General features: G+C 45.9%; 1 protein-coding gene, 1 long non-coding RNA gene and 3 other non-coding genes across 9 annotated transcripts; 4 read left to right on the top strand and 1 right to left on the bottom strand.

Annotated features, from left to right (window-relative positions):
* Positions 1-366: 366 nt before the first annotated feature.
* LOC115849454 (uncharacterized) lies at positions 367-3,512 on the top strand. The gene is made up of 4 exons (XR_004038007.3): positions 367-738; positions 936-975; positions 1,446-1,652; positions 2,561-3,512. It is a non-coding gene; the product is annotated as an uncharacterized lncRNA (long non-coding RNA).
* Positions 795-856, top strand: LOC115849458 (small nucleolar RNA SNORD48). Its single transcript, XR_004038013.2, has one exon. It is a non-coding gene; the product is annotated as a small nucleolar RNA SNORD48 (small nucleolar RNA).
* On the top strand, positions 1,278-1,344 carry LOC115849457 (small nucleolar RNA SNORD52). Its single transcript, XR_004038012.1, has one exon. It is a non-coding gene; the product is annotated as a small nucleolar RNA SNORD52 (small nucleolar RNA).
* On the top strand, positions 1,683-1,752 carry LOC132598182 (small nucleolar RNA ZL8). Its single transcript, XR_009566058.1, has one exon. It is a non-coding gene; the product is annotated as a small nucleolar RNA ZL8 (small nucleolar RNA).
* Positions 3,084-23,246, bottom strand: NEU1 (neuraminidase 1). 5 transcript variants are annotated; one of them, XM_030850721.2, is made up of 7 exons: positions 22,943-23,246; positions 22,312-22,504; positions 21,323-21,585; positions 20,531-20,713; positions 20,121-20,343; positions 6,637-6,779; positions 3,084-4,583 (listed from the first exon to the last, which is right to left on the bottom strand). In XM_030850721.2, exons 1-7 carry the CDS (start codon positions 23,102-23,104, stop codon positions 4,461-4,463), a joined length of 1,290 nt encoding a protein of 429 aa, XP_030706581.1. In that variant the 5' UTR covers positions 23,105-23,246; the 3' UTR covers positions 3,084-4,460. The 5 variants fall into 5 exon arrangements, 2 of the variants coding, with proteins under 2 accessions (XP_030706581.1, XP_060163314.1); XR_009565690.1 differs by lacking the exon at positions 3,084-4,583 and adding an exon at positions 18,813-20,015 and having other exon boundaries at positions 6,661-6,779; XR_009565689.2 differs by lacking the exons at positions 3,084-4,583; positions 6,637-6,779 and adding exons at positions 11,364-12,646; positions 18,813-20,015.
* Positions 23,247-23,355: the final 109 nt, after the last annotated feature.

The raw sequence follows: 23,355 nt of genomic DNA, 5'->3' as shown, positions 1-23,355 counted from the left end.
CCGAATCCAAACCGGGACAAGTGAGAACTAGAGAGTAGTCCTTTGGTTACACAAGCAGGGACTAGACTATCTGGGAGGCCATCCAGGAAGAGCGTTCAGCTGCGCGCGCACCTGGCAGCGTCGGGGACGTTCTCCGGCCTGGCCAGTAAAGTCGCCTGTTTTTTGTTTTTCAAAATTCACAAAACATCTCCGAATATTTGCCCAGAAGAATGTGAAACGTTCACTCATGGCCTCTCTTTCACTTAACTTTAGTCTTGTTTGGACAAGCTATGGGGAAAATTCTGAGGGTCGAGACAGGCATCTCAGAAGACAGCTATAGGCCCGTCAGGCCCCGACGCCACGCCGCCGTAAATAAAAGGCCTGGCCCAGGCCTCGTTGTTCTTTTTGTGCAGTGAACTCGTGGATGGGGAAGATGGTGGGTTTGGGATCCGCGTGGCGGCAGCTGTGCAACCTTCCGAGAAGAAGGCGACCGCCTGCGCCGTCTTTGCACAGCTGCCGGCGTACAGGTACCTCAGTACCTCAGGGCCGTGTTGGACACTGAGGGGACCGAAGTCTCGGGCTGAGCAGGATGAAGTATCATTACAGACTAGAATTTCTGATGTCTCTGTGACTCCACTGCTTGGAACTGACCCGGCCCAGGGCAGGGAGACTCGTCTGGTAGTCGCCCTGGCTTCTGCTAACTCACTGGTTTCTTCCCAGGCCCCTGATTCTCGAAGGAGGGTCCGCAGCGCCTCGAAGGTGAGTGGATTGTGCGATATGGAGTGGCTCGTGGTTGTTCTGGAGGAGGATGGGGAGTGATGATGATCCCAGGTGATTCTGAGTGTCTCGCTGACGCCATCACCGCAGCGCGCTGAGCACCTCCATCCCCCGGGTTGGGATCCCTAGTATTTGGCCTCGGGGAAGCCACTTATTCGTGTGTCTCGTTTCTCCATTAGGGGTTTAAGACGTCCACCGGTGTGTTATTTTTGAATAAAGGTGAGTGTTAGGTGTGCGGGCGCTCTTAGTATCTCTCACGTTTTTAACTCCCCAAAGTTTTGTTTAAGCCTTGCTACACCTGCTTTGTCCACTTGTTTTTCTACTATAAACTACCTTGCATGCTGGGCCTCCTTGATGGAGCTGTTCTCCGCAGTTCTAAATTTGTTTCCTACTCCTTTTCTCTCCAGAACTTCCCATCCCTGAATTCTTAATTTGCTAGATCCTTGTATTGGGGCTGTTGTCTTTGAATGTTGTAGATTCCTTCCCATAATGGCTTCCCTTGATCCAGGTCTCCCTAAATTGGGGATGATGATTTCTCAGACTAGAGTCTCTGATGCTGATTCTGATGTCAAAATTAATTTCTGACTCATTTGGGGAACTGGATACTTGGAGTTTTGAGAGGAGCCAATGGGAGGGCTGTAACTCTCTGCTTGTATTTCTCATTGGTGGTCCTGCTTTCATCTTTCTAGCTTGAGAGCTTTGGAAGCCCAGCAGGGGCAGTGCCCCTTCACAGAGATTCAGGGATAGCCTGGTGACTGAAGGCCTAAAGTTTGGAATTTTCCTCTTGGAGAAGTGCTGTTGGGATAGCTGGGATGCCCAGGTAATGGTTCCTGCCACTTCATCAACAAGCTGTGACAAGAAGTGGAGAGTAGCGTGCCTTCTACCTGGGTACTGTGGTAAGTCTCTTGCTGGTTTTTCTACCAGCTCCAGAGTGGTAATGGTGACCTGGTTGGACTAGAGTCTCTGAGGATCTTTGAAACCACCTGATTCACTCTATGCTTCTTTCCACACTGTGTGGCAATTCCCCTGCCCACCCAGACTTTTCTTTTTTTAAAGTAAAACTGGTATATAACTACATTAGTTTCAGGACCATAACGTTTTGTACATTTATGTACACTAGAAAGCGATCACCACCATAAATCTAGTCACCGTGCAGTTGATCCTTTTTGCCTAACCACCTTTCCCTCTGATAACTACCAACCTGTCCCCGTATCTATGATTCATGCTTTTTTTATTTTTAATTTTTTTATTTTTTGCGGTATGCGGGCCTCTCACTGCTGTGGGCTCTCCCGCTGCGGAGCACAGGCTCAGCGGCCATGGCTCACGAGCCCAGCCGCTCCGCGGCATGTGGGATCTCCCCGGACCGGGGCATGAACCCCTGTCCCCTGCATCGGCAGGTGGACTCTCAACCACTGCGCCACCGGGGAAGCCCCATGCTTTTTTTTTTTTTTTTTAATTTTATTTATTTATTTATTTATGGCTGTGTTAGGTCTTCGTTTCTGTGCGAGGGCTTTCTCTAGTTGCGGCAACTGGGGGCCACTCCTCATTGCAGTGCGCGGGCCTCTCACTATCACGGCCTCTCTTTGCAGAGCACAAGCTCCAGACGCGCAGGCTCAGTAGTTGTGGCTCACGGGCCTAGTTGCTCCACTGTATGTGGAATCTTCCCAGACCAGGGCTCGAACCCGTGTCCCCTGCATTGGCGGGCAGACTCTCAACCACTGTGCCACCAGGGAAGCCCTAGATTAATGCTTTACTGCCAGTCGCTTGCATGTTACTAATATGTGTTGCTTTTATGAAATTTTAGAATTTTGCTGACACAAAGGATATTCTTTACCTGGTGTCGGACAGATCCTTGGAACTTTCCTGCATTAACCCGCGTGAGCAGCTGTCAATCTCCTGGGGTGGAGGAGACTGCCTAGAAATTTGGGGACCAAAATCAATTAGGTGGCCTTTACTTCGTCTTACCCAAAAGACTCCAATAAAATATTTTAAAGCAAATAAAAAATAGATTGGTCTCAGTGAAAACAAGACGGTACAGAAAGGTTTAGGGACATGAAAGGTTAACCACCAGTGAATGAGCATCACAGTTGACATCTAGCTGTACCTCTTGCAGCCACATACAAAAAGTAGATTTGCCAATGTTAAGGATTTCTAGATTGATTGTGGTAGTATTCTTGTATTTGAGGTTTTTATTATGCCATTGACACAGACATCCAATTTGCCTTTTAATCAATTGGTGAAAACATAGGTTGTCCAGATACATTTTAAAAGAATATACTGGTGGTTGCCAGGGGCAGGGAATGAGGAAATGAAGAGTTGCTGTTCAATGGGTATAGAGTTTCCATTTTAGAAGATGAAAAGAGTTTACGGGGATGGATGGTGGTGATGGTTGCTCAATGTGATGAATGTGTTTGTTACCACTGAACTTTATGCTTAAAAGTGGTAAAGATGGGGGAGGGGATAGATTGGAAGATTAGGATTGACACATACATGCTACTACATATAAAAAAGGTAACTAATAAAGAGCTATTGTATAGCACAGGGGACTCTACTGAATACTCTGTAATGGCCTATATGGGAAAAGAATTTAACAAAAAAGTGGATATATGTATACCTGATTCACTTTGCTGTATACCTGAAACTAACATGACATTGTAAATCAACGATACCCCAATAAAAAATTTTTAAAAAATGGTAAAGATGGTAAATTTCATGTGTATTTCACTGCAGTAAAAAAAAAAAAAAATGGGGGAAAAGCATACTCTGCTCCTATTTGTCATCTTCATAAAGGAGATTTCCCCACCAGCGTGTAAAGAGTATGTTGCTGTAAGGCTGTATTGTACATTAGCCAGCTTCTGGTAAGGGGGCATTTGAGTTCCTGGTCATGGTATATACCAGTGCTGATTCCCTATTAATTTGCACCCATTTGAAGTTGTGTTGTAGAATACATTTCCAAAAGTAGAATTTCAGAGTCAAAGGATTTGGGCATTTAAAGTAATGATGTATGTTCCATAAAGTTGTCCCAGTTTATACTCGTAACAGCAGTCTCCTTCAGAGTGCCTGTTTCTCTACCTGCCATCACTACTCCAGGTGGATTGTACCAGTTTGTGTACCAAATAATTCATCTTTTAAATACTGCACATCTTTTGCATCTGTTTTCCTATGGAACGTTTCCATCTTGGTCCCCACTCAGCAAAGATCTTTTCCAACTTTTATTTTCCTTAATCGTCTTTGCCAGGCCTTTTTTTTTTTTCGTCCTTGAAATTGCCCTGTTTGGTACTCTCTACAGGACACAGTTACCTGCTCCCATTGCTATTCCCTGACCACGGGTTCTGTATAATCTTAGCAGCCACCGTATATTTAGTGCTTTGGTCTGTCCTAGGCTTTTTATGTGTTTCACTTCATTGAATCCTTAAAACCTTGCAAAGTAGATATGTATCTACCCTACCTTGCAAGCAAGGAGAGGAAAGCTCAGGGATGTTAAATTTGCTTAAGGTCACAGAGGTAGGAGGTACTGAGGCCCCTGGGCTGGACACTGGTGTTTGTCAAGTGGAGTAAAATTGAAGCTTGGTTCTCACCCAGACACTCAAGGACAAAGCAAGTGGCAGAAGCTGAGCTCTGCTGAAGTTAAGAGATAAGATGACCACTCCTGAGGTCAAGGTAAACTTCCCTGTCTACACATGAGCAGGAAGGCTCCTTGGGGGTCAAAAGGGAGGGGGCACCACCCCATAATAAGTGTGGACATACCCCCCACAGGCCTCTGCAGTGGAATCCATCTTGGCAAAAAGCTGCACTCCCATCTTGGGGAGGGTCCTAGGACTGGTCAGCTGTGAAAAAAGAAAACGATAATTGGCTAAAGGTAACCAAAGACCCGTCCTATATGTGATTTAAATCGCCCTTTTCGCTACTCCTCAGAGAGGATGCCCATATCCTTTCTCTCCGTGTATTTCTGCCTTCCTTCTGTCTTAAATAAACTGTTTCTCTGTGTGCTGTTCTCCCAATTGTGATGTGTCTCTAATAATAAACTTTGTATCTGTTCTTACAGTTTTTGCCTCCTTGAAACATTCTTGCTTTCAAATGGGGCAAGAGCCAGGGAACTTTGCTTCTAGCCTCTAGCCACTGGTGGACTAGCTGCTAGGTTCTATTCCCGGGCAGGAACTAAGATCTCTCTTCAGGACCACTCACTGGTCTCTCCAAGGTCAGTGTCAGTCAGGATTCAAATTCCTTTCTGTCTAGTATATAATATACCTACGGCCTAGCTTTAAACATTTCCAATAACTGAAGCAAACCTTTCTTTGATTCCGTTTTTCTTTTTCTCCCTCCCACTCAGAGGATGTCACCCAGCTGAATTGTGGCTGTATCATTCTTTGGCTTTGTACTCTGATTTCAATGCGTCCCTAAAATATTGTTTGGTTTTGTATTTTGTATCTTTTTGAGCTTCATAAATATGGACTAATACTCCACGTAGTTACGTTGCAGCTTGGTTCTTTTTTGTCCACATACTTCCCTATAGTTTAGATTCTACACTTCCAAACACATTTCTGCCCATTTTTATTTAGGCAAAAAACAAACAATTCCAGGTTGACGGGTGTCTCTGGGTAGTGTACATGAGGACTTGCATTTGTAAGTGCATTTTTCTAGGGCGACAGTATCACACACGAAGCACAGGGGACTGGTTAAGATGTAGGGAGCCAGACTGAATACTTACAGCTGTTCAACTTTGGCTGAGTTACTTAGGCACTCTATTTCCTCATTTGTAAATGGATAAAAGCATACCTACGCTTACGGAGTTGTTAGGTTTAACTATATGTAAATGCACTTAAAACTGCCTAACATAGAAAGCCTTATTTAGGCATTAGCTACAATTAGATTATTCCAAATAGCTTAGACATTAGCTAACATAGCCTAGTCAGTACCTCATCCAGTTTTCCTTAGTCCTTGACATGACTATAAAATGGTCAACTTCATTTCTTGTCCATAGGGTCTCTTCTGCATTCTCTTGCCCTTATTTGTATGATCCAAGTCCTGCCCTAGGTGTTCAGACCCTCCTTCCTGTGTCAGTCCCAGGTTTAGAGTATAAGACTGAGGGACTTCCATGGTGGTGCAGTGGTTGAGAATCCAGGGGACATGGGTTTGATCTGATCCCTGGTCCAGGAGGATCCCACATGTCACGGAACAACTGGGCCCGTGCGCGACAACTCCTGAGCCTGTGCTCTAGAGCCCGTGAGCCACACTGCTGAAGCCTGCACACCTAGAGCCCGTGCTCCACAGCAAGAGAAGCCACTGCAATAAGAAGGCCATGAGCCGCAACCAAAGAGTAGCCCCCGCTCACCGCAACTAGAGAAAGCCTGCGTGCAGCAACGAAGACCCAACGCAGCCATGAATGAATGAATGAATTAATTAATTAATTTAAAAAAACTGATTGAGCTACAGTCATGGTGAAGATGGTCACGTGAACTTTTCTTAATTCCAGGCATGGAAATCGCTTTGCAGTCCTCTCATTCTTGAGCCCCACAGCCTCTTCACAGGGGTGACAGTGATTTGATAAGACCCCTACCCCAAAGCACACTGAATCTTCTTCACCCCCAGGAGCACTTTCAGAAGTAACCAGTCCTCCCAACCCACTAGGCAGATCTCAACTCTCTAAAATTAATCTACGCAGAGCCTGGCCTGCCATCTCAGCTACTGAAGACCGTGAGCCTCCCAGGCCTGTTTCCCCAGGCCTCTCATCCCTGGAATCCTTAGCAACTGGCTAGTGCGCAAGCCCCTCCAGAATGATACCTCTACCTGCCTGTTGCTTGTGCCCGAACCCTCGGAGTCTCCGTGAGTCCTGTTTGCATATTCTATATCCAATTTGTCAGCAAATCATGCTGGCGATACCTTAACACCAAAATTTGGCCGCATCTCACAACCCTGCTGCTCCTTGACTCTGGTGGGATCCACCATCGGCTCACTTCGCTCCTCTGTGTGATGCAACAGCCTCCAACAAAGCTTCTGGATATAATTTGGTTTGTGAGGAAATCCTAGAACCAAGAAATAAAAACTGTTTTGGACATTGTTTGCAGGAATATAACTTTATAGAATCCCTTTGGAAAACAGTTTAGCAGTACCTACTAAAAAGGAGGCATGCTGTCTTCAACCCAGTGTTTCCACTTCTGGTCATGCACCCTAAACACTCACATACAGATACAAGGATTAATATACACATCCTTGATAGTACTGTTGGTTAAGGGGGAGAAAAAAAGGAAACCAAGTGTTCTCCAATAGGGAAATGGGGGTATATTCGTAAAATACACCATGTGTTACATGCACCAGTAGGATGACTAGCATACCAGAATGGATTAATCTCACAATGTGAAGAAAGAAAGCAGATGACAGAAAAACAGTATGTCATGCTTAAAACATTTACCACTAAACAATATATTGTTTAAAGTTCCTAAGTTCCTACTGTATAGCACAGTATATTCAATATCCTGTGATAAACCGGATAGAAAAGAATATGAAAAGGAATATATATATATATATATATAAAACAATCACTTTGCTGTAGAGCAGACATTGACACAACATTGTAAATCAACCATACTTCAATAAAATAAATTAAAAATATATACATATTGTTTGGAGTTAAGTATCATAGTAAAAACAAAAAGAAATGCATAGCACTGGGGCTTCCATGGTGGCGCAGTGGTTGAGAATCCACCTGACAATTCAGGGGACATGGGTTCGATCCCTGGTCCAGGAGGATCCCACATGTCGCGGAGCAACTAAGCCTGTGTGCCACAACTACTGAGCCTGTGCTCTAGAGCCCGTGAGCCACAACTCCTGAAGCCCACGCGCCTACAGCCCGTGCTCCACAATGAGAGAAGCCACCACAATGAGAAGCCTGCGCACTGCAACGAAGACCCAACACAGCCAAAAATAAAAAAATAAATAAATTTATATATATATAAAAAGAAATGTATAGGATTGCTAAATGCTAAATTCAAGATGGGGTGGGCAGGGACAGTGATATATTCAAGGAGGTGTATAGTCAAGGAGGCTCTATGGGAGCTCGTTGTGTAATTCATATTTTCATATGTCAAACTACTTCTGAATAACTTAAAAAACAATGTTTGGGACCTGTGAATCCCAGAGGGCTGAGCACAGGCAAAAGCTTAAGTCAGCCCCAGGGACACCTCCAGACACAGGGAGCTCCCTTGGAAGACAACCGTTCTCAAGATGAGCCAGAACATCCCCAGGAGAACAAGTCAGGAGTCGCAATAACAGGTGACTTTACAACTAAGAAACTCAGATGACAGCACGCTTGGAGACTGAAGATGTTCAAAGAGATAAAGGGGCTCAATCAATCCATTGTGCAGAAGAGGGCATTATAAAGTAGCAGATGGGTTTGAAAAGGAAACAAGTAGCAATTCTAGAATTGAAATGAACAGGTAAATTCATAAGAAGCACAACAAACAGGTTAAATAACAGACCAACTGGATAGAGAATTAGTGAACTGGAAGAAGAAATCATCCATAATGTGGAGCAGAGAAAACAGAGACGAATATGAAAAGGAGTTTTTAGGAAGGGTGAAGTGAGATGCTCCAACATTTGGCATTGTTGCCTTCACCTTGCTGGTTTGTTAGAATGCTGCAGCCAGAACAGGCGCAGGCACCATGGTTAGCTCTGTGCAGTGGCATCTATGGGCATCTGGCTGTGAGAAGCTCAGGGCCATCTATTACTTTGTTTATTGTAGTACTTTCTCGACCATTAACATCCTACTTGCCCAAGACAGTCTTTCAATTGTGTTATTTCCCAAAGAGTAAGGACAGAGAGATTATCCTAAGGGTTAAAGTACCTGCTGATGCTTAAAATGTTAAATTTTATTGCCCCCAGTCAGGTGAATCTCAGGTGGAAATGGATCACATTCCAGGCTGGCTATTGCCTGTCATTAAACCATTAAATTCTAAACATAGTGAAGATAGAGATGTCAGCCAATAATCAAACCCAGTTATGTGCTGATGGGTAACAACATGGGAGAGGGAGCTGTCTTTAAAGGGCCTTGCATCAATGGGGGCACCACCCTGGATTGGGAGCCTCCCGTTTCCCAGCACGCAGAGAGAGGCCTTGCTCCACAGTGGGTTGATTTCTTCTACAGGAGGCTGAGCAACCATTACAAAAGATTGCTTTTTAAACTTTTTATCAGGAGACTTTTCAAACAATAGGAAGAATGTAAACACCCATACACCCACCACCTAATCCAACAATTGTCAACATTTTTCCATATTTGAAAATATGGCAAATGGCAAAAATATATATTAAATTATATATGTGCATATATACATATACATACATATAAATATAAAATATATATATTTAGCGGCTCATTTCAATGTGAATTATAGAGATCATGACATTTTATGCTTAAATATTTCAGCATGCATATCCACAATCTAAGGATGTTTACCTGCATATATACTTTTTTTTTTTTGTGAGGCTTGCAGGATCTTTTTTTTTTAATATATAAATTTATTTATTTATTTTATTTTTGACTGCGTTGGGTCTTTCCCTGTGTGTAGGCTTTCTCTGGTTGCAGTGAACGGGGGCTACTCTTTGTTGCGGTGCTCGGGCTTCTCACTGTGGTGGCTTCTCTTGTTGCAGAGCATGGGCTCTAGGCTTGCAGGCTTCGGTAGTTGCAGCACGCGGGCTCAGTAGTTGTGGCTCGCGGCCTCCAGAGCGCAGGCTCAGTAGTTGTGGCGCACAGGCTTAGTTGCTCTGTGGCATGTGGGATCTTCCTGGACCAGGGCTCGAACCCGTGTCCCCTGCACTGGCAGGCGGATTCTTAACCACTGTGCCACCAGGGAAGTCCTACAATACTATTATACCTGAGAAAATTAATAATTCCTAATATTACTTAATAGTTAAATCAATACTCAAATTTTTTCAACTGTTCCCCAGATATCTTTTATGGTAATTGTTCTTTTTTTTTTTTTTTTTTTTTTTTTGCGGTACTTGGGCCTCTCACTGTTGTGGCCTCTCCCGTTGTGGAGCACAGGCTCCGGACGCGGCTCACGGGCTCAGCCGCTCCGCAGCCTGTGGGATCTTCCTGGACCGGGGCATGAACCCGTGTCCCCTACATCGGCAGGCGGACTCTCAACCACTGCGCCACCAGGGAAGCCCGCTAATTGTTCTTTTAAAGAGCCAGTATTAATTGATTCAAGGATCAAGCACTTTCTTTTACTGTTATATCTTGTTAGTCTCTCTCTTTTTTTAATCTTTACTTATTTACTTTCTTATTTTTGGTTGTGTTGGGTCTTCATTGCGGCAGGCAGGGTCTCCGTTGCGGCACGCGGGCTCTTCGTTGTGGCGCACGGGCTTTTCTCTAGTTGTGGCGTGCGGGTTTTCTCTCTCTAGTTGTGGTACACGGGCTTAGTTGCCCCGTGGCATGTGGGATCCTAGTTCCCCGACCAGGTATCGAACCTGTGTCCTCTGCATTGGAAGGTGGATTCTTTACCACTGGACCACCAGGGAAGTCCCTTGTTAGTCTCTTGATTCTAGAACAGTCCCCTTCTTTCTGTGACAATGATCCTTTGAAGAGACTAGGCCAGTTGTCTTGTAGAACATTCCACATGTTGGCTTCATCTAACTGTGCTCTCTTGGTGTTTTTAACTTGTTCCTCAACTTTCTGCATTTTCTTTAACCTGGAAGTTATACTTAAAGGACTAATTAGATTTTTTTTTTTTTTTGGCTGCACCACACAGCCTGCGGGATCTTAGCTCCCCAACCAGGGATCAAACCACTGGACCACCAGGGAATTCCCTTAAAGACCTAATTAGATTCTGATTACATGGTTTGGGCAAGAATACTTCATGAACGACACCATGTATGGCTGCTGTAACAAATTACCACAAACTTGGTGGTTTAAAGCAACAGATATTTATTCCTTCACAATGCTGGAGGCCAGAAGTTCAAAACAGTTTCACTGGGCAAAAATCAAGGTGTCCACAGGGCCTTGCCCCCTCCAGAGACACTATGGGAGAATCTGTTCCTTGTCTCTTCCAGCGTCTGGTGGCTGCTGGCATAACTTGGCTCATGGCCACATCACTCCAATCTCTGCCTCTGTGTCATGCTGCCTCCTCCTCTTCACTTGTGTGTATTGCATCCTCTTCTGCCTCCCTCTTATAACGATATATGCAATTTCATTTAGAGCCCTCCCAGATAATCCAGAATTATCTCCCCATCGCAAGACCCTTGATTTAATCAATCTGTAAAGACCCTCTTTATCCCTGTATAAGATAGCCTTCACAGGTTCCAGGCGTTAGAGCATGGATATCTTTTAGGGGATCATTTTTTCAGTCTACCACGTGCTATATACTTCACAGGGCCTTGTGTCAGGGGGATTATAAAGTCTATTTGTTCCATTATTCTTTTTTATTTTTAACTTTTAACATCTTTATTGGAGTATAATTGCTTTACAATGGTGTGTTAGTTTCTGCTTTATAACAAAGTGAATCAGCTAAACATATGCATATATCCCCATATCTCCTCCCTCTTGCATCTCCCTCCCACCCTGGTTCCATTATTCTTTTTTTTTTTTTTTTTTTATTCTTGACCTTAGTTTGATCGCCCGGTTACAGTAGTGACCCCCAGGATCTCTTCATTGTAGAGGTGCTTTTCACCCTTGTGAGTGGCAAGATGGGTTAATTCTTTGGCACTGTTACCAAACCAGGTTTGTTTGCCTGATGCGCAGCAAGCCAAACGCTAGGTTTGCAGCAGACAGTTTATCCACAAGGCAGCCAACTGACGGGATGAGAGAACAAGTCTCAAATTTTCTTCCCAAAAAGGCAAGGGGCTTGGGGTATTCATAGGATAAAGCTGAGGTGCGGGGAAAGGTAATTAGAGATAAGAGAAAGGTGCTCAATCAACGTTCTGCACAGACACAACTAAGCTACAGGTTTCTTCTTGGGACCTATGTTCAGAAAATGGCTGTGTTAGTATGCGCTGAGGGTGAATTTTTTGTCCTTCTGATGTCAAAATGTCACGGAGCAGACACTCTGTGCCCAGACACTCTGCATGCCCAGATGGAAGGTCAGTGGTCTTAACCAGTCTTAACTGGTTCTATCTTGAACTGGACACAGACAACTCCAAATCTCAAAAAAACAATTTGGGCAAACACTGTTTAGGCTATGTGATGCTCAGAGGACATGCAAGTTTTTTGTAAAAATGGAGTGAGCTTGATCAGTGAAGGCAGGTTACAGTTTATTATTTATTAATGGCTAATGGCTGACTACCCTTGGTTTCAGCATCTTGTGAATGAATATCCAGTCTCCATCAACCTTAACCTAATGATTTTGGCATCCACTGATGATCTTTGCCTGTGTAGGGGAGGAAATAGTTTTCCTTGACCCTCTTAGGGTCCCTGGCTGGGTTTGAAAATCAACCTGACAAAGACAGATTAACAGGAGAAAGGCATACACATTTATTTAAGTTTTACATGACATGAGACTTCATAAAGAAATGAAAACCCAAAGACATGGCATACTTGCTTTTACGTAAGGTTGAACAAAAGAGACAATTGTGGAAAAGTGTCTAAACTATGGGGGTTGGCTAAAGAAGGTAAGAATTACTTTTAACAAGCTCTGTGTTTTTTTTTTTTTTTTTGGTGGGATCTTAGTTTCCCAACCAGGGATTGAACCTGGGCCCATGGCAGTGAAAGCGCTGAGTCCTAACCACTGGACCACCAGGGAATTCCCAACAAGTTCTGTTTGTATAGAATTCTCTTGGTCGCCAACTTCTTGTACTCCTGGTTCAGGGAGGGCACCTTTCAAATGGGAATTTTCACTCAAGTTTGCAAAATGATGATTTTCCACTTTGATTATTCTTGCTACACTTATTTGCTGACATTCTTCTGTAAAACAAGTAATAAGTCATCTCATCAACTCGTACTTTGTCTAATTTGAATTATTTTTTCCTACTGCAAACGTAGGAGAAATGATTCATTCTTTTCCTGTATTTACAGTATTGTGTGTGTAAGGGGTTGGTGTAAAATTGTCCTCCGGGGTGGCAAATGAATTCTCCCTCTTTTTTGTATACATGGGTCCAGGAAATTTCCCTGTGGTACCCTTGACCTTATCAAATGCCTTGCTGAGACTCAGATGTGCAGAGACACTGGCCTTCCCCTGACCTCTCCTTTTAGAATCTTGGCCAAGGAACATGTTAGCTGCTCTCTACCAGGCTCCCACCTCCAATGGCAAGGGCATTAAAACGGCTTCAGGGATTCCAAAATACCAAAACCAAGCTTGGTGGAGGTTAAACAACACACCTCCCTTAAATTGGTTGATAGGAACATCACAAAGTTAGGTGGACTTAAGATACTGAAGCATAAAGCTGATTATGCATCTTCACTCTTCCCTCCAACCTCATCCTCTCTTGATGCACATTGGCATTCGCTCTGGACACCACCTTTGTGGCTGTATTTTTTAAAATATATATATTTATTTATTTATTTTTGGCTGTGTTGGGCCTTAGTTGTGGCATGCGGGATTTTTCGTTGCAGCGTACAGGATCTCTAGTTGTGGTGCATGGGCACTCTAGTTGTGGTGCGTGGGCACTCTAGTTGTGGTGCGTGGGCACTCTAGTTGTGGAGTGTGGGCTTAGTTGCCCTGCAGCATGTGGGATCTTAGTTCCCCGATCAGGGATCAAACCCGTGTCCCCTGCATTGGAAGGCGGATTCTTAACCACTGGACCACAGGGAAGTCCCTTTGTGGTTGTATTTTTGCCAAGTTACCCAGAGGTCTCCATTTATCTTTTTCCTTCTATTTATTTATTTGTCCCTTTTATTTCTTTCTATTTCATTTTATTTTATTTTAAATTTTCCTTCTACTTACTATTATACACAAAAGTGTATATAATAATTACGTACAATTTAAAGAAGACTAATAAACAACATGTACTCACCACTGAGCTTAAGACCAGGTACTTGCTAAACGTGTGGCTGGCAGATTTGGAGGCCACAGGAAATGTGACTTCTGGTGTTAATCCCACGGGAGTATGAACTTTTTGTTAGGAATTTTCCAGATACTTTTATTTATTTTCCTTTTCTTTTCCCCCCCTCTATCCAGAGCAAAGATGGAGGCCAGTTCGCACACTGAAGATGCGGCCTTTTGATACTTTATTTACAAAGAGTAGTCAGCCTGTGAGCTGCAGTTTGCCAATTTGACTTTTTTTTAATTGCACTAAAACATGATTTATCTTGATTCCTGAGTTTTTTGGTGTTCTCTTAAATTTTGCACCCAAGGCACTACTGCTTTCCCACCCCGGGGCGGGGGTGGGAAAAATGCTCTTTTTTAACTTTGTCAACTAAAAAAAAAAAAATAGTGCAGGAGGCTGCAAATAAGAAAAGAGTTTATCTGGAGTCTTAAGAATTGCAGTTAGGGAGACACAGATTCGGGTAACCCCGAAAATGTGTTCCAAGGAAAAGAAAGAGTCAGGGGCTCGTAAAGACACAAAGCCACAAGGTTGTTAAAAGTTGCCTGGCGAGAATTATGATTGACTAAGTCAGAAAGTATTTGTCCACAGGGAATCACAGGTTGTTTTAGGGTAGGGGTCTGATAAGTAGACTGTCACGAGTTACTTTATATGTATCTTGAGTTTCTAGCAGGTGTTCTGGATGACTTCATAAGGTCAAAAGGTCAGATTCCATCCAGGCTGAGATGTGTATAAGTCACATTTCCTTAATGGCCTCCCAGCTCCATTTTAGAGAGCTCTCTTAGCAGTACCAACTCCATTTGATTTTCCTTTCACAATTTCCAGAACTTTTCAGGACCTTGGCTTTATATCCTGACTGCAAATCTGTGATCCACTGTAATCCTGATTTGGTCACTGAGCATTGACTGATGTCCTCAGGGCAAATGCCAGCTCCAGGGCTCATTTGTTTTTCTGGGTTCTTGCTGTCCATTATTTATGGTTTTTGAAGATTTCCCTTACTTTCTCACCAACAAAGCCCTACAGTAAAAATGTGTTTTTTTTTTTTTTTGGCCGAGCCACGCGCCTTGCGCTATTTCAGTTCCTGGACTAGGGATTGAACCTGGGCTCTCGGCAGTGAAAGCGCAGAGTCCTAACCACTGGACCGCCAGGGAATTCCCTAAAAATGTGTTTTAAAAAATATTCTATCCAGAATATTAGGAAAGGGAAGATCTACCCTTTCCTTGTGGTAAATTTAAGTCCGTTTTTGTTTATTTTTTGTGTGTGTGTGTTTTTGTTTTTTGTCAAAAAGAATTGCAAGCCTATGTCTTAGATCTTCTTTCCTAATCCTTTTTTTGGGGCAAAAATGATGTACCTCGTCCTGCTCCTTCCTGATAATGACTTCTGGTTGTGAGGACTGAATTGGTGAGAAACTGTACCTGGTGCCTGGTCCCTGGTATTTGCTGCTCAATATTACCTGTTAGGCTCCTTCTATTGTTTAAGGGCAGCCTGATAAACAGGGAGAGCCCAGAGCCCTTTCAATGCCGAGCCAAGGGGCTGGGGGGAGGGGTGAGAGGCTTCGAAGGGGGCAGAAGGGCCTGTGTTAGGGGGTTAGGGCTCCATGCTAGAATTTCGCTGCTGATCCAGGTGGCACTCACCAGGCTGTAGTTTTCAAAGTCCACTTTGTCCTATTTGTACAAATAAGCACATACCTTCCCCTTTCAGTCTCCTGCCACTCCTTCTAATTCCTCCTTTATATTAAAAGAAAAAAAGCCAACCAACCAACAATTCTTCAATCCTTTCTGCACCCCTGACTTGTGTTCTAACCCTGGCTTTCAAACTTGAATGTGCATTAGAATCCCCTTGCTAACACACGGAGTGCTGGGGCCCACCCTCAGAGCTTCTGATTCTGCAGGTCTGGTGGGGAAAGGGGTGGTCAGTATAGGGGGAAGGTCAAGCGTTTCTAACATGTTCCCAGGGAGTGGCTTCCACCTACCTGGAACCACACTCAGAAACACTGGCCCAGCTCCTTACCCATGCTGGACTTGTCTTTCCTCCTGTATTAAGCATCCACCATGTGCTAGGTGTTGTGGCGGGGTTTAAGATGCCCAGGTAAACAGGCAGGTTCGGTCCCTGCCATCTTTTATAGTTATTGGTGTTTTTTAAACACAAATTCTTCCTGTTGAAACAGTTTCTCTTTTGAGATCTTTTCTTCAATGTTTTGAAATCTAGTCTTCCTAAGTCTAGGCTAAAACGTCTAAGAGACAGTTTCTCAAAGTGCAGCCCAAAGACCGCAATATTAGACTCTCCTGTAGTTCCTTTTAAAAATGCAAGGCCTGGATTTCCCTGGTGGCGCAGTGATTAAGAATCCGCCTGCCAGCGCAGGGGACACGGGTTCGAGCCCTAGTCTGGGAAGATCCCACATACCATGGAGTAACTAAGCCCGTGTGCCACAACTACCGAGCCTGGGCTCTAGAGCCCGTGAGCCACAACTGCTGAGCCTGTGAGCCACAACTACCGAAGCTCGCACACCTAGAGCCCCTGCTCCGCACAAGAGAAGCCACCACAATGAGAACCCCGCGCACTGCAACGAAGAGTAGCCCCTGCTCACTGCAACTAGAGAAAGCCCGTGTGCAGCAATGAAGACCCAACACAGCCAAAAATAAATAAATTTATTTAAAAAAAAAAGCAAGGCCCTGCAAAGGAGGCAAGAATATACAATGGAGAAAAGACAGTCTCTTGAGCAAGTGGTGTTCGGAAAGCTGGACAGCTGCATGTAAATCAATGAAGTTAGAACACACCCTCACAACAGAGAGAAAAATAAACTCAAAATGGCTTAAAGACTTAAATATAAGACATGACACCATAAAACTCCTGCAAGAAAACATAGGCAAAACATTCTCTGACATGAATCATACCCATGTTTTCTTAGGTCAGTCTCCCAAGGCAATAGAAATAAAAGCAAAAATAAACAAATGGGACCTAATCAAACTACAAGCTTTTGTACAGCAAAAGAAACCATAAACAAAATGAAAAGACAACCTACGAACTGGGAGAAAATATTTGCAAATGATGTGACCGACAAAAGCTTAATTTCCAAAATATACAAACAGCTCATATATCTCAATAACAACAAAATAAACAAAACAAAAACAACCCAATTGAAAAATGAGCTGAAAACCTACATAGATATTTCTCCAAAGAAGATGTACAGATGGCCAACAGGGACATGAAAAGATGCTCGACATCACCAATTATTAGAAGAATTATATGTGGAATCTAAAATATGACACAAATGAACTTATCCACAAAACAGAAAAAGACTCCCAGACACAGAGAACAGACTTGCGGTTGCCAACGGGGAGTGGAGGCGGAGAAGGGATGGATTGGGAGTTTGGGATTAGCAGATGCAAACTATTACATATAAGATGGATAAACAACAGGGTCCTACTGTATAGCACAAGGAACTATATTCAGTATCCTGGGATAAACCATAATGGAAAGGAATATGAAAAAGAATATACAAACGTATAACTGAATCACTTTGCTGTACAGCAGAAATTAACAACATTGTAAATCAACTACACTTCAATAAAATATATTAAAAAAAAAAAAAAGCAAGGTCCTGGACTGATTCTAGAGACACTGAACCTACAGGCAGGTTTGGGGTAGGGCCAGGACTCTGGTTTATAATGACTCCACTCCGCCCCCTCCAGCGGGGGAGATCCTTCCTTGAGGAGCCTCTCTCTTAGCTGAGGGTTCTTGGCTATGAAGAAGGAACATGATTACTTCCTTACAAGCCCCCTGCCATGTCTACTTCACGAGGCAGTAGCTCATGTGGCAGACATTCGTGGTATCATTTCCTCTATCTCCTCCATTATTTCTGATAAAGTTGTTAGCAAGACTTTCTCAGATGTGCATTTTTAGCGGCAGTGGATAGCAGATGTCCCAGTTGCTGCAGATGCCACCCCCCTCACTGCACTTCCTGCGTCATATCTATTCGTCCACCTGTGTTAGAAGAGCAGAGCCCGCCCTCCCCGGCCATGTTGCCTGTGTTCGTCTCCCATAGATTCTGCCTCTGTTTGTGTGTCCTGTGTGGCAACAATGTGGTTTACTGGCCAAGGTAAAATATTACATCAGGTTACTCTGAGACCTGGCAAGTTAAGGGGAGAAATGAAGCATTTATCCTGACTTTCCCATACAAATCATGCTTCAGGGTAACCCAACAGCCTTGATGAGGGACAGTTCCTTTTTACTAAAGAATTCCAGCTAATAAATGAGGACAAAATAATAGAATTCAAAAACCAACATTTCACAACCCCTCATGAAATACTTGATTCAGGCAAAACTCATCTGTGGATGAAACTGTCAGTTGGAAGGTTGATGGGGAAACCTTACAAAGGAGGGGTCAGGCTATGGCCATCTGAACCCATCACTCAATTCAGCTTTACTCAGAGAGGGACAAGCGGGCAGCACTTGCTTCCTGAGGGAGCACAAGAGGAAACAAAGAGCACCTGGGAAGGAATCTTGTCCCCCCCCACCCCCCACTTCCCTCACCCAGTGGAATCTGAACCTAATTAAACCTTCAGGTTTGATAACTGGAAATACAAGAGATGGAGGAAAAAAGTTAAATGACACTCTGAGGAAGAAACAGATGAATCCAGAGAGTGGAACGTTCTACAGGACAAATGAACATATTTCTGTGTAGACGGTATCAAAAAGAAAAAAAAAAAAAAAAAGAGAGAGAGAAAGAAGAGAGGATAGGAGGTGTACCTACTGTAAACTGAGATTTAAGAAACATCAAAATGCAATGTGCAGGGACTTCCCTGGTGGCGCAGTGGATAAGACTCTGCACTCCCAATGCAGGGGGCCCGGGTTTGATCCCTGGTCAGGGAACTAGATCCCACATGCATGCTGCAACTAAGAGTTTGCATGCCACAACTAAGGAGCCCAGGTGCTGCAACGAAGATCCCACACCAACAACGAAGATCCTGCATGCCGGAACTGGAACTAAGACCCGGCACGGCCAAATAAATAAATAAACAAGCAGGCAAACAAATAAATAAATAAATATTTTTTTAAAAAGAAAAGAATGTCTTGAACATTCCTACCGTCTCATCCGGGCATTGCATTTTCTTTCCATATGGAGAAAAGCTGTGGCTGTCCCACTCAGCTGTTCTTTTCACAGCATCTCCTTTAGGATGAGATGTTGTTGTGTCACATAATTGCCACAGTGCTCATTTCTCTGCCAGGCTGGCCTGGGAGAGGCTTCTCATCTGCATTTAACACACCTGCTCCCTGTTTCATGGAGGACAGTATCTCACCCCACCTTAGAAATACAAAACAGCCAGTTTTTAATTATCTTATGAGGCTCCTCCTCCTTCCCCTCATTACACTTGTTAAGAGCAAGTTGTATTTCTGTGATAAGAAGGAATGCGAAAAAGAAAGGAGGATCTGATTTGCCAAAGTCACAGATTTTCACAGGCAATAAGCACACCAGCTTCCTCCCCAAAACTCACTCCCAGTCCCACAAGTGTGCACGAGGAAAACAGACATGAAGATGTGCACTGACAGAACCACAGAGACTCTGCAAATATTCATTCTCCTTCATTAAGAACGTTAAGTTATAAACATTTTGATTCATACATAGTCAAAGTGGGTGGTGCACCTCGTTCCTTACCTTGAAACCAAATGTCCTGCCCTTCTGGAACTTTCACCAACTCTCTCCAAAGCCAGTATCTTACCCCAAAGAGGTAAGCCTTCCCCAATTCCCTGAGTTCACATTTATTTAATGCTACAGGCCCACCTAGCCCTGTCCAAGAAAAGGACCAATCATTGCCCTGAGAGGGCAGACCCAGCAATGTGGAAGAGAAGTGCTCCCACGTGTGGGCAGCTCTTCCTATGTGGGAGAAGCCAGGTTTTTAGTCCTAAGGAATGATTTCCCTGTCAAAGAGAAGTTGATTTTGCAAAACGCTAGACTCTAAAGGAAGGTGGAACCGTCTTCTAGGCTCCTCCAGTAGACCCTCTACAGACCCATGGTCCTGAGGCTGAGTCCAGGGCCTTCTATCCCCTTGGCAGGTGTACAGCTCAGAGTGTCCCATAGACGCTGACTTTGGCCAGGGAGATGCTCTCTATGTACTGTTTCCGGCCTTTCTCATACAGGACATAGAGTTGAGGGGCCTGGTCCTCCCCGCCCACACTGCCCTCCAGGGTTGCCAGTGAGGAGTAGCCACTGGGCCCCGGCCACAGCTGAACCGTCTCCTTCTGCCATGAGGTGCCATTGCTGAAGCTCCAGCGCAGGGTCAGGTTCACTCCTGGGAACAGCAGCAGAATCAGGGGAAGGAAGGTCTCCCCCTAGAGAAGGCCTCCTTCTCTAGGTCACGGGGGCTCCTCGCCGACCCCACCTGGCAGATACTCACGGAACTCTGGATGGGCTGGGTTGGAGAAGAAGACAATGCCGGAGTTGGTGGCCACAGCTCCTGCGGCTACCACAGGGTCCACGAGCTCAGGGTCAAAGGTCACATCACGGGGCCTCAGAGTATCACAGGCATCATAGCTGCGGAGGATGATTCGGCAGCGGCAGTGGTAGTTGTTCTGGTTCCGGGCATTGATGACCACTGAGCCATCGGGGAGCTCAAAGGGCTGAGCGGAGAGAAGAGGGCTTCAGGAAGATGCAGGGTGGGGGCGGGGCGAAGGGCCCTGTCCCTGAGGGAGCAAGGCTGGGTGGCTCGGAGCTGGGCAGCCAGGCCCGGGGTCCGTGAGTGAAACGGTGCTCTGGAGGACAGAGCAGGTTGAGCGGGTGGGGGACAGCCCATGGACTCCTCCTGACCTGGCACTCGTCGGGGCTGAAATCATTTTCCCGCTTGGGCTGGCCATAGGGGATGCCGCTGACCCCACTCCCATAGTGCCAGGAGGCGCCGCGGTCATCGCTGAGGAGGCAGAAGACCCCGTCCCGCTCCAGCGTCCCGTGGCCACACACAATGAGCCGGCCCTTCCGAGGCTCCCGCTGTTTCTGTGGGAAAAGGACAGGGGTGCCACAGACGGAGACATTGAGGGGGCTCAGAAGCAGGGGAGGGGAACCCACCACCTCCTAAGTGTGAGGCACACGTTGTCCCCTTCCGTTCTGTCCTTGCTTGCTGAGGGTTCCACAAGCATTACAAACACCCACTGTCTGAATTAAGAAGCTCTTTGGCAGAATAAGCTCCTTCGGGACATCCAGGGTGTACTCTGGACAGGCTGTGCATAGGACAAGGGGGCCCAGCCACAGGGGGAGATGGGAGCTTAAACCCAACCTGTGTTCACAGGCCAAGCTGTGGACCATGGCACAGGCTTGTGTCTGCCCAAAGGAGGGGTTTCTTCTAATCTGCACAGGACTTTCTAACTTTTTTTCTAATCTGCACATGGATCAGTGCAGCCCTGTTGACAACCCCCAGATGGGAAGCCAATGGCAAAATTCCACCTTCCCTTGGTAGGGTGTTCCTCCCAGGATGTCCCTTTCTTCCAAGGAATGCCACCTAAGACAGAAAAACCTGACTTCACAGGATCTTCTCTTTGCAAAGGAGTCCATAACGGGGCAGACTCTCTATGAGGCACCTCCCTCCACCCATCTCAGGACAGAGACCTGAATGCCAGAGCCCGGTCCGGGGGCAAACATCTCAGTGCCTATGTCCAAGGAGAGGTTCCGAGGCGAACTCCAGGAAATGCCGTCATCCTTGCTCCACACCAGCATGGTGGAGGCCACCTGGCAGCCAGCCTTGTGAGCACAGAGGGAGTAGAAAAGGAAGACCACTCCTGTTGTTGTATCGCTCACCACTGCCCCCAAGTTCAGCCCATCTGGGCTCTCCCCATCGTCCACAATGAAAGCTGTTGGAGACCATGTGCTGCCTAAAGAAAAAAGGGAAGAAAACCAGGGTGAGCACTCTAGAGGCTCCCTTTCCACCACTCGCTGCAATTTTCACCTCCTGCTAGGGACCCAAGGCCTTATGATGGCCCCACGAGACCTGCCCCTCCTTACCTCTCAGACCTTATCTATTCTACCCTTGCTCACTCCATCCAGCCGTACAAACTCCTTCTCATTCCTCAAATACTCCCCTCCTTGCGGGGGCGGGGGCAGTGAACTCTGTCTAAGCTTGTTACACCTGCCTGGCTCTTCTTCCAGGTTCACTTACCTCCTCTGAGTCTGCTCAAATGTTATCTACTCAAAATTACAGTCAAATTCTGGCACTCTCCATGCCTCTTGCCATGTTTCATTTTTCTCTACTGCACGTATCAGCTCCCAATACAAAAAATACATTTACTTAGTTATTATGTTTATTGTCTGTCTCCCCACACCCCAGTAGAATATAAGCCCTGTGAAGGCAAGGAATTTTGCTTTGTTTTGTTCATAACTGTATTCACAGAACCTAGAACAATGCCAGGTATATAGTAAGTGCTCAGTAAATGTCTGAATGAATGTTTAACTCCTTGGTGAGCCCAATTTCCAGATCACTGCCCTGGACACCTTCCCGCCTTAGGTTCCCTCTACTCTTCAGGGATCCAGCAGCCTCAGGGCCCTAAAGCAGGTCAAGCTCCCCACCCATCCAGCCTCTTGTGACCCAGGCATCTTTATACCCTGGTCCGTGGACCTCCGCAGAGCAATGAACTTAGCTCCTTTATCCGATGCTGACATTTTCCTGGCCTCAGCAAAGGCAAGGAGAGTGCCCCGAGGAGTGGTGGTGATGAGCGGGATGCGGAAGGTGTCCACAGAGCCGATCTGCTTCCCGCTCACCCACAGCAGTTGCTCCATGGTCACAAGCGGACGAACCTACGAAGCGAGGAGGAAGGATCAACAGAACAAACGTGACTTGGGGTTTTAGGGTGAATGAATAGCGGCTCGGAGTCAGGTTCCCCTGGGAGAGGCAGGGTGATGGGGATCCCGAGTGGGAGAAGGGGTCCCAGAACAAGGAAGGGGAACCCTGAGGAGAGTTCGGAGCGAAACTGGGGGCTCGGAGAGGGGGAGGGACTACGAGGGGACAAGGAGCCCTCAGGGACAGGGAGACCTCAAAAGGGTAAGGAGCTCGAAAGAGGAGACTCAGAGGGAAAGAGGACAAGGGCCCAGAGAGGGAAAGGGACTGGGAAAGGAGGGAACGGGGTCAGAGAGTTTCTCGGAGGAGAGGGGGCTCAGCAGCCTAGGTCCCGGGGTACAACTGGGCACAGACCGCCTGCGTGAGTCGGGGATGGGGCTATGCGAGGGGTGACTCACCAGACTGAAGTCGTCCTTTGCCCTGGCCCCGACTCCTGCTGAAGACAACAGCAGCAGGAAGATCGCGGCAAACACCTGAACCCTACAGACTCCCCATGATCCCAGCATTCGCGGTCTCCCGGGTCTGCCCAGGGGCACTGTGCCGGGTCGCTCCGCAGTCATCTCTCCCTCGCGGCAGCAGAGACCCTGGCCCCCCAGGACTAGACGCGGGCTGGATTCGTCAACTGACCCCGGCCCTTTAAACGCTCAGCTGTCACCCTCAATCCCGCCCCAATCCCAGCCGGCCCGCCACGCTTCCGCGACTCTCTTTGGCCCTGGCACGACTCCCCACGTGACCCTTCAGCGCCTCAGAGCTTCCTCTTTCCAATTGGCCCCCATTGAAGCGCCGGAGCGCGTGACCCCGGCCGGAAGCG

The sequence above is a fragment of the Globicephala melas genome, chromosome 11 (assembly GCF_963455315.2).
Source record: "Globicephala melas chromosome 11, mGloMel1.2, whole genome shotgun sequence".
Classification (NCBI taxonomy): Eukaryota; Metazoa; Chordata; class Mammalia; order Artiodactyla; family Delphinidae; genus Globicephala; species Globicephala melas.
The sequence above is the reverse complement of the archived record's forward strand: the minus strand, read 5'-3'. Positions and strand labels throughout refer to the sequence as shown.

Coding starts and splice junctions, on each gene's coding strand:
- NEU1 (XM_030850721.2), bottom strand. CDS start 23,104: ATGACTGCGGAGCGACCCGGCACAGTGCCCCTGGGCAGACCCGGGAGA. Junction 21,586..22,311: donor GCGGAGGTCCACGGACCAGG/GTATAAAGATGC, acceptor TTTTTTCTTTAG/GCAGCACATGGTCTCCAACA. Junction 6,780..20,120: donor CCCAGCCCATCCAGAGTTCC/GTGAGTATCTGC, acceptor TCTTGGTTCTAG/GATTTCCTCACAAACCAAAT.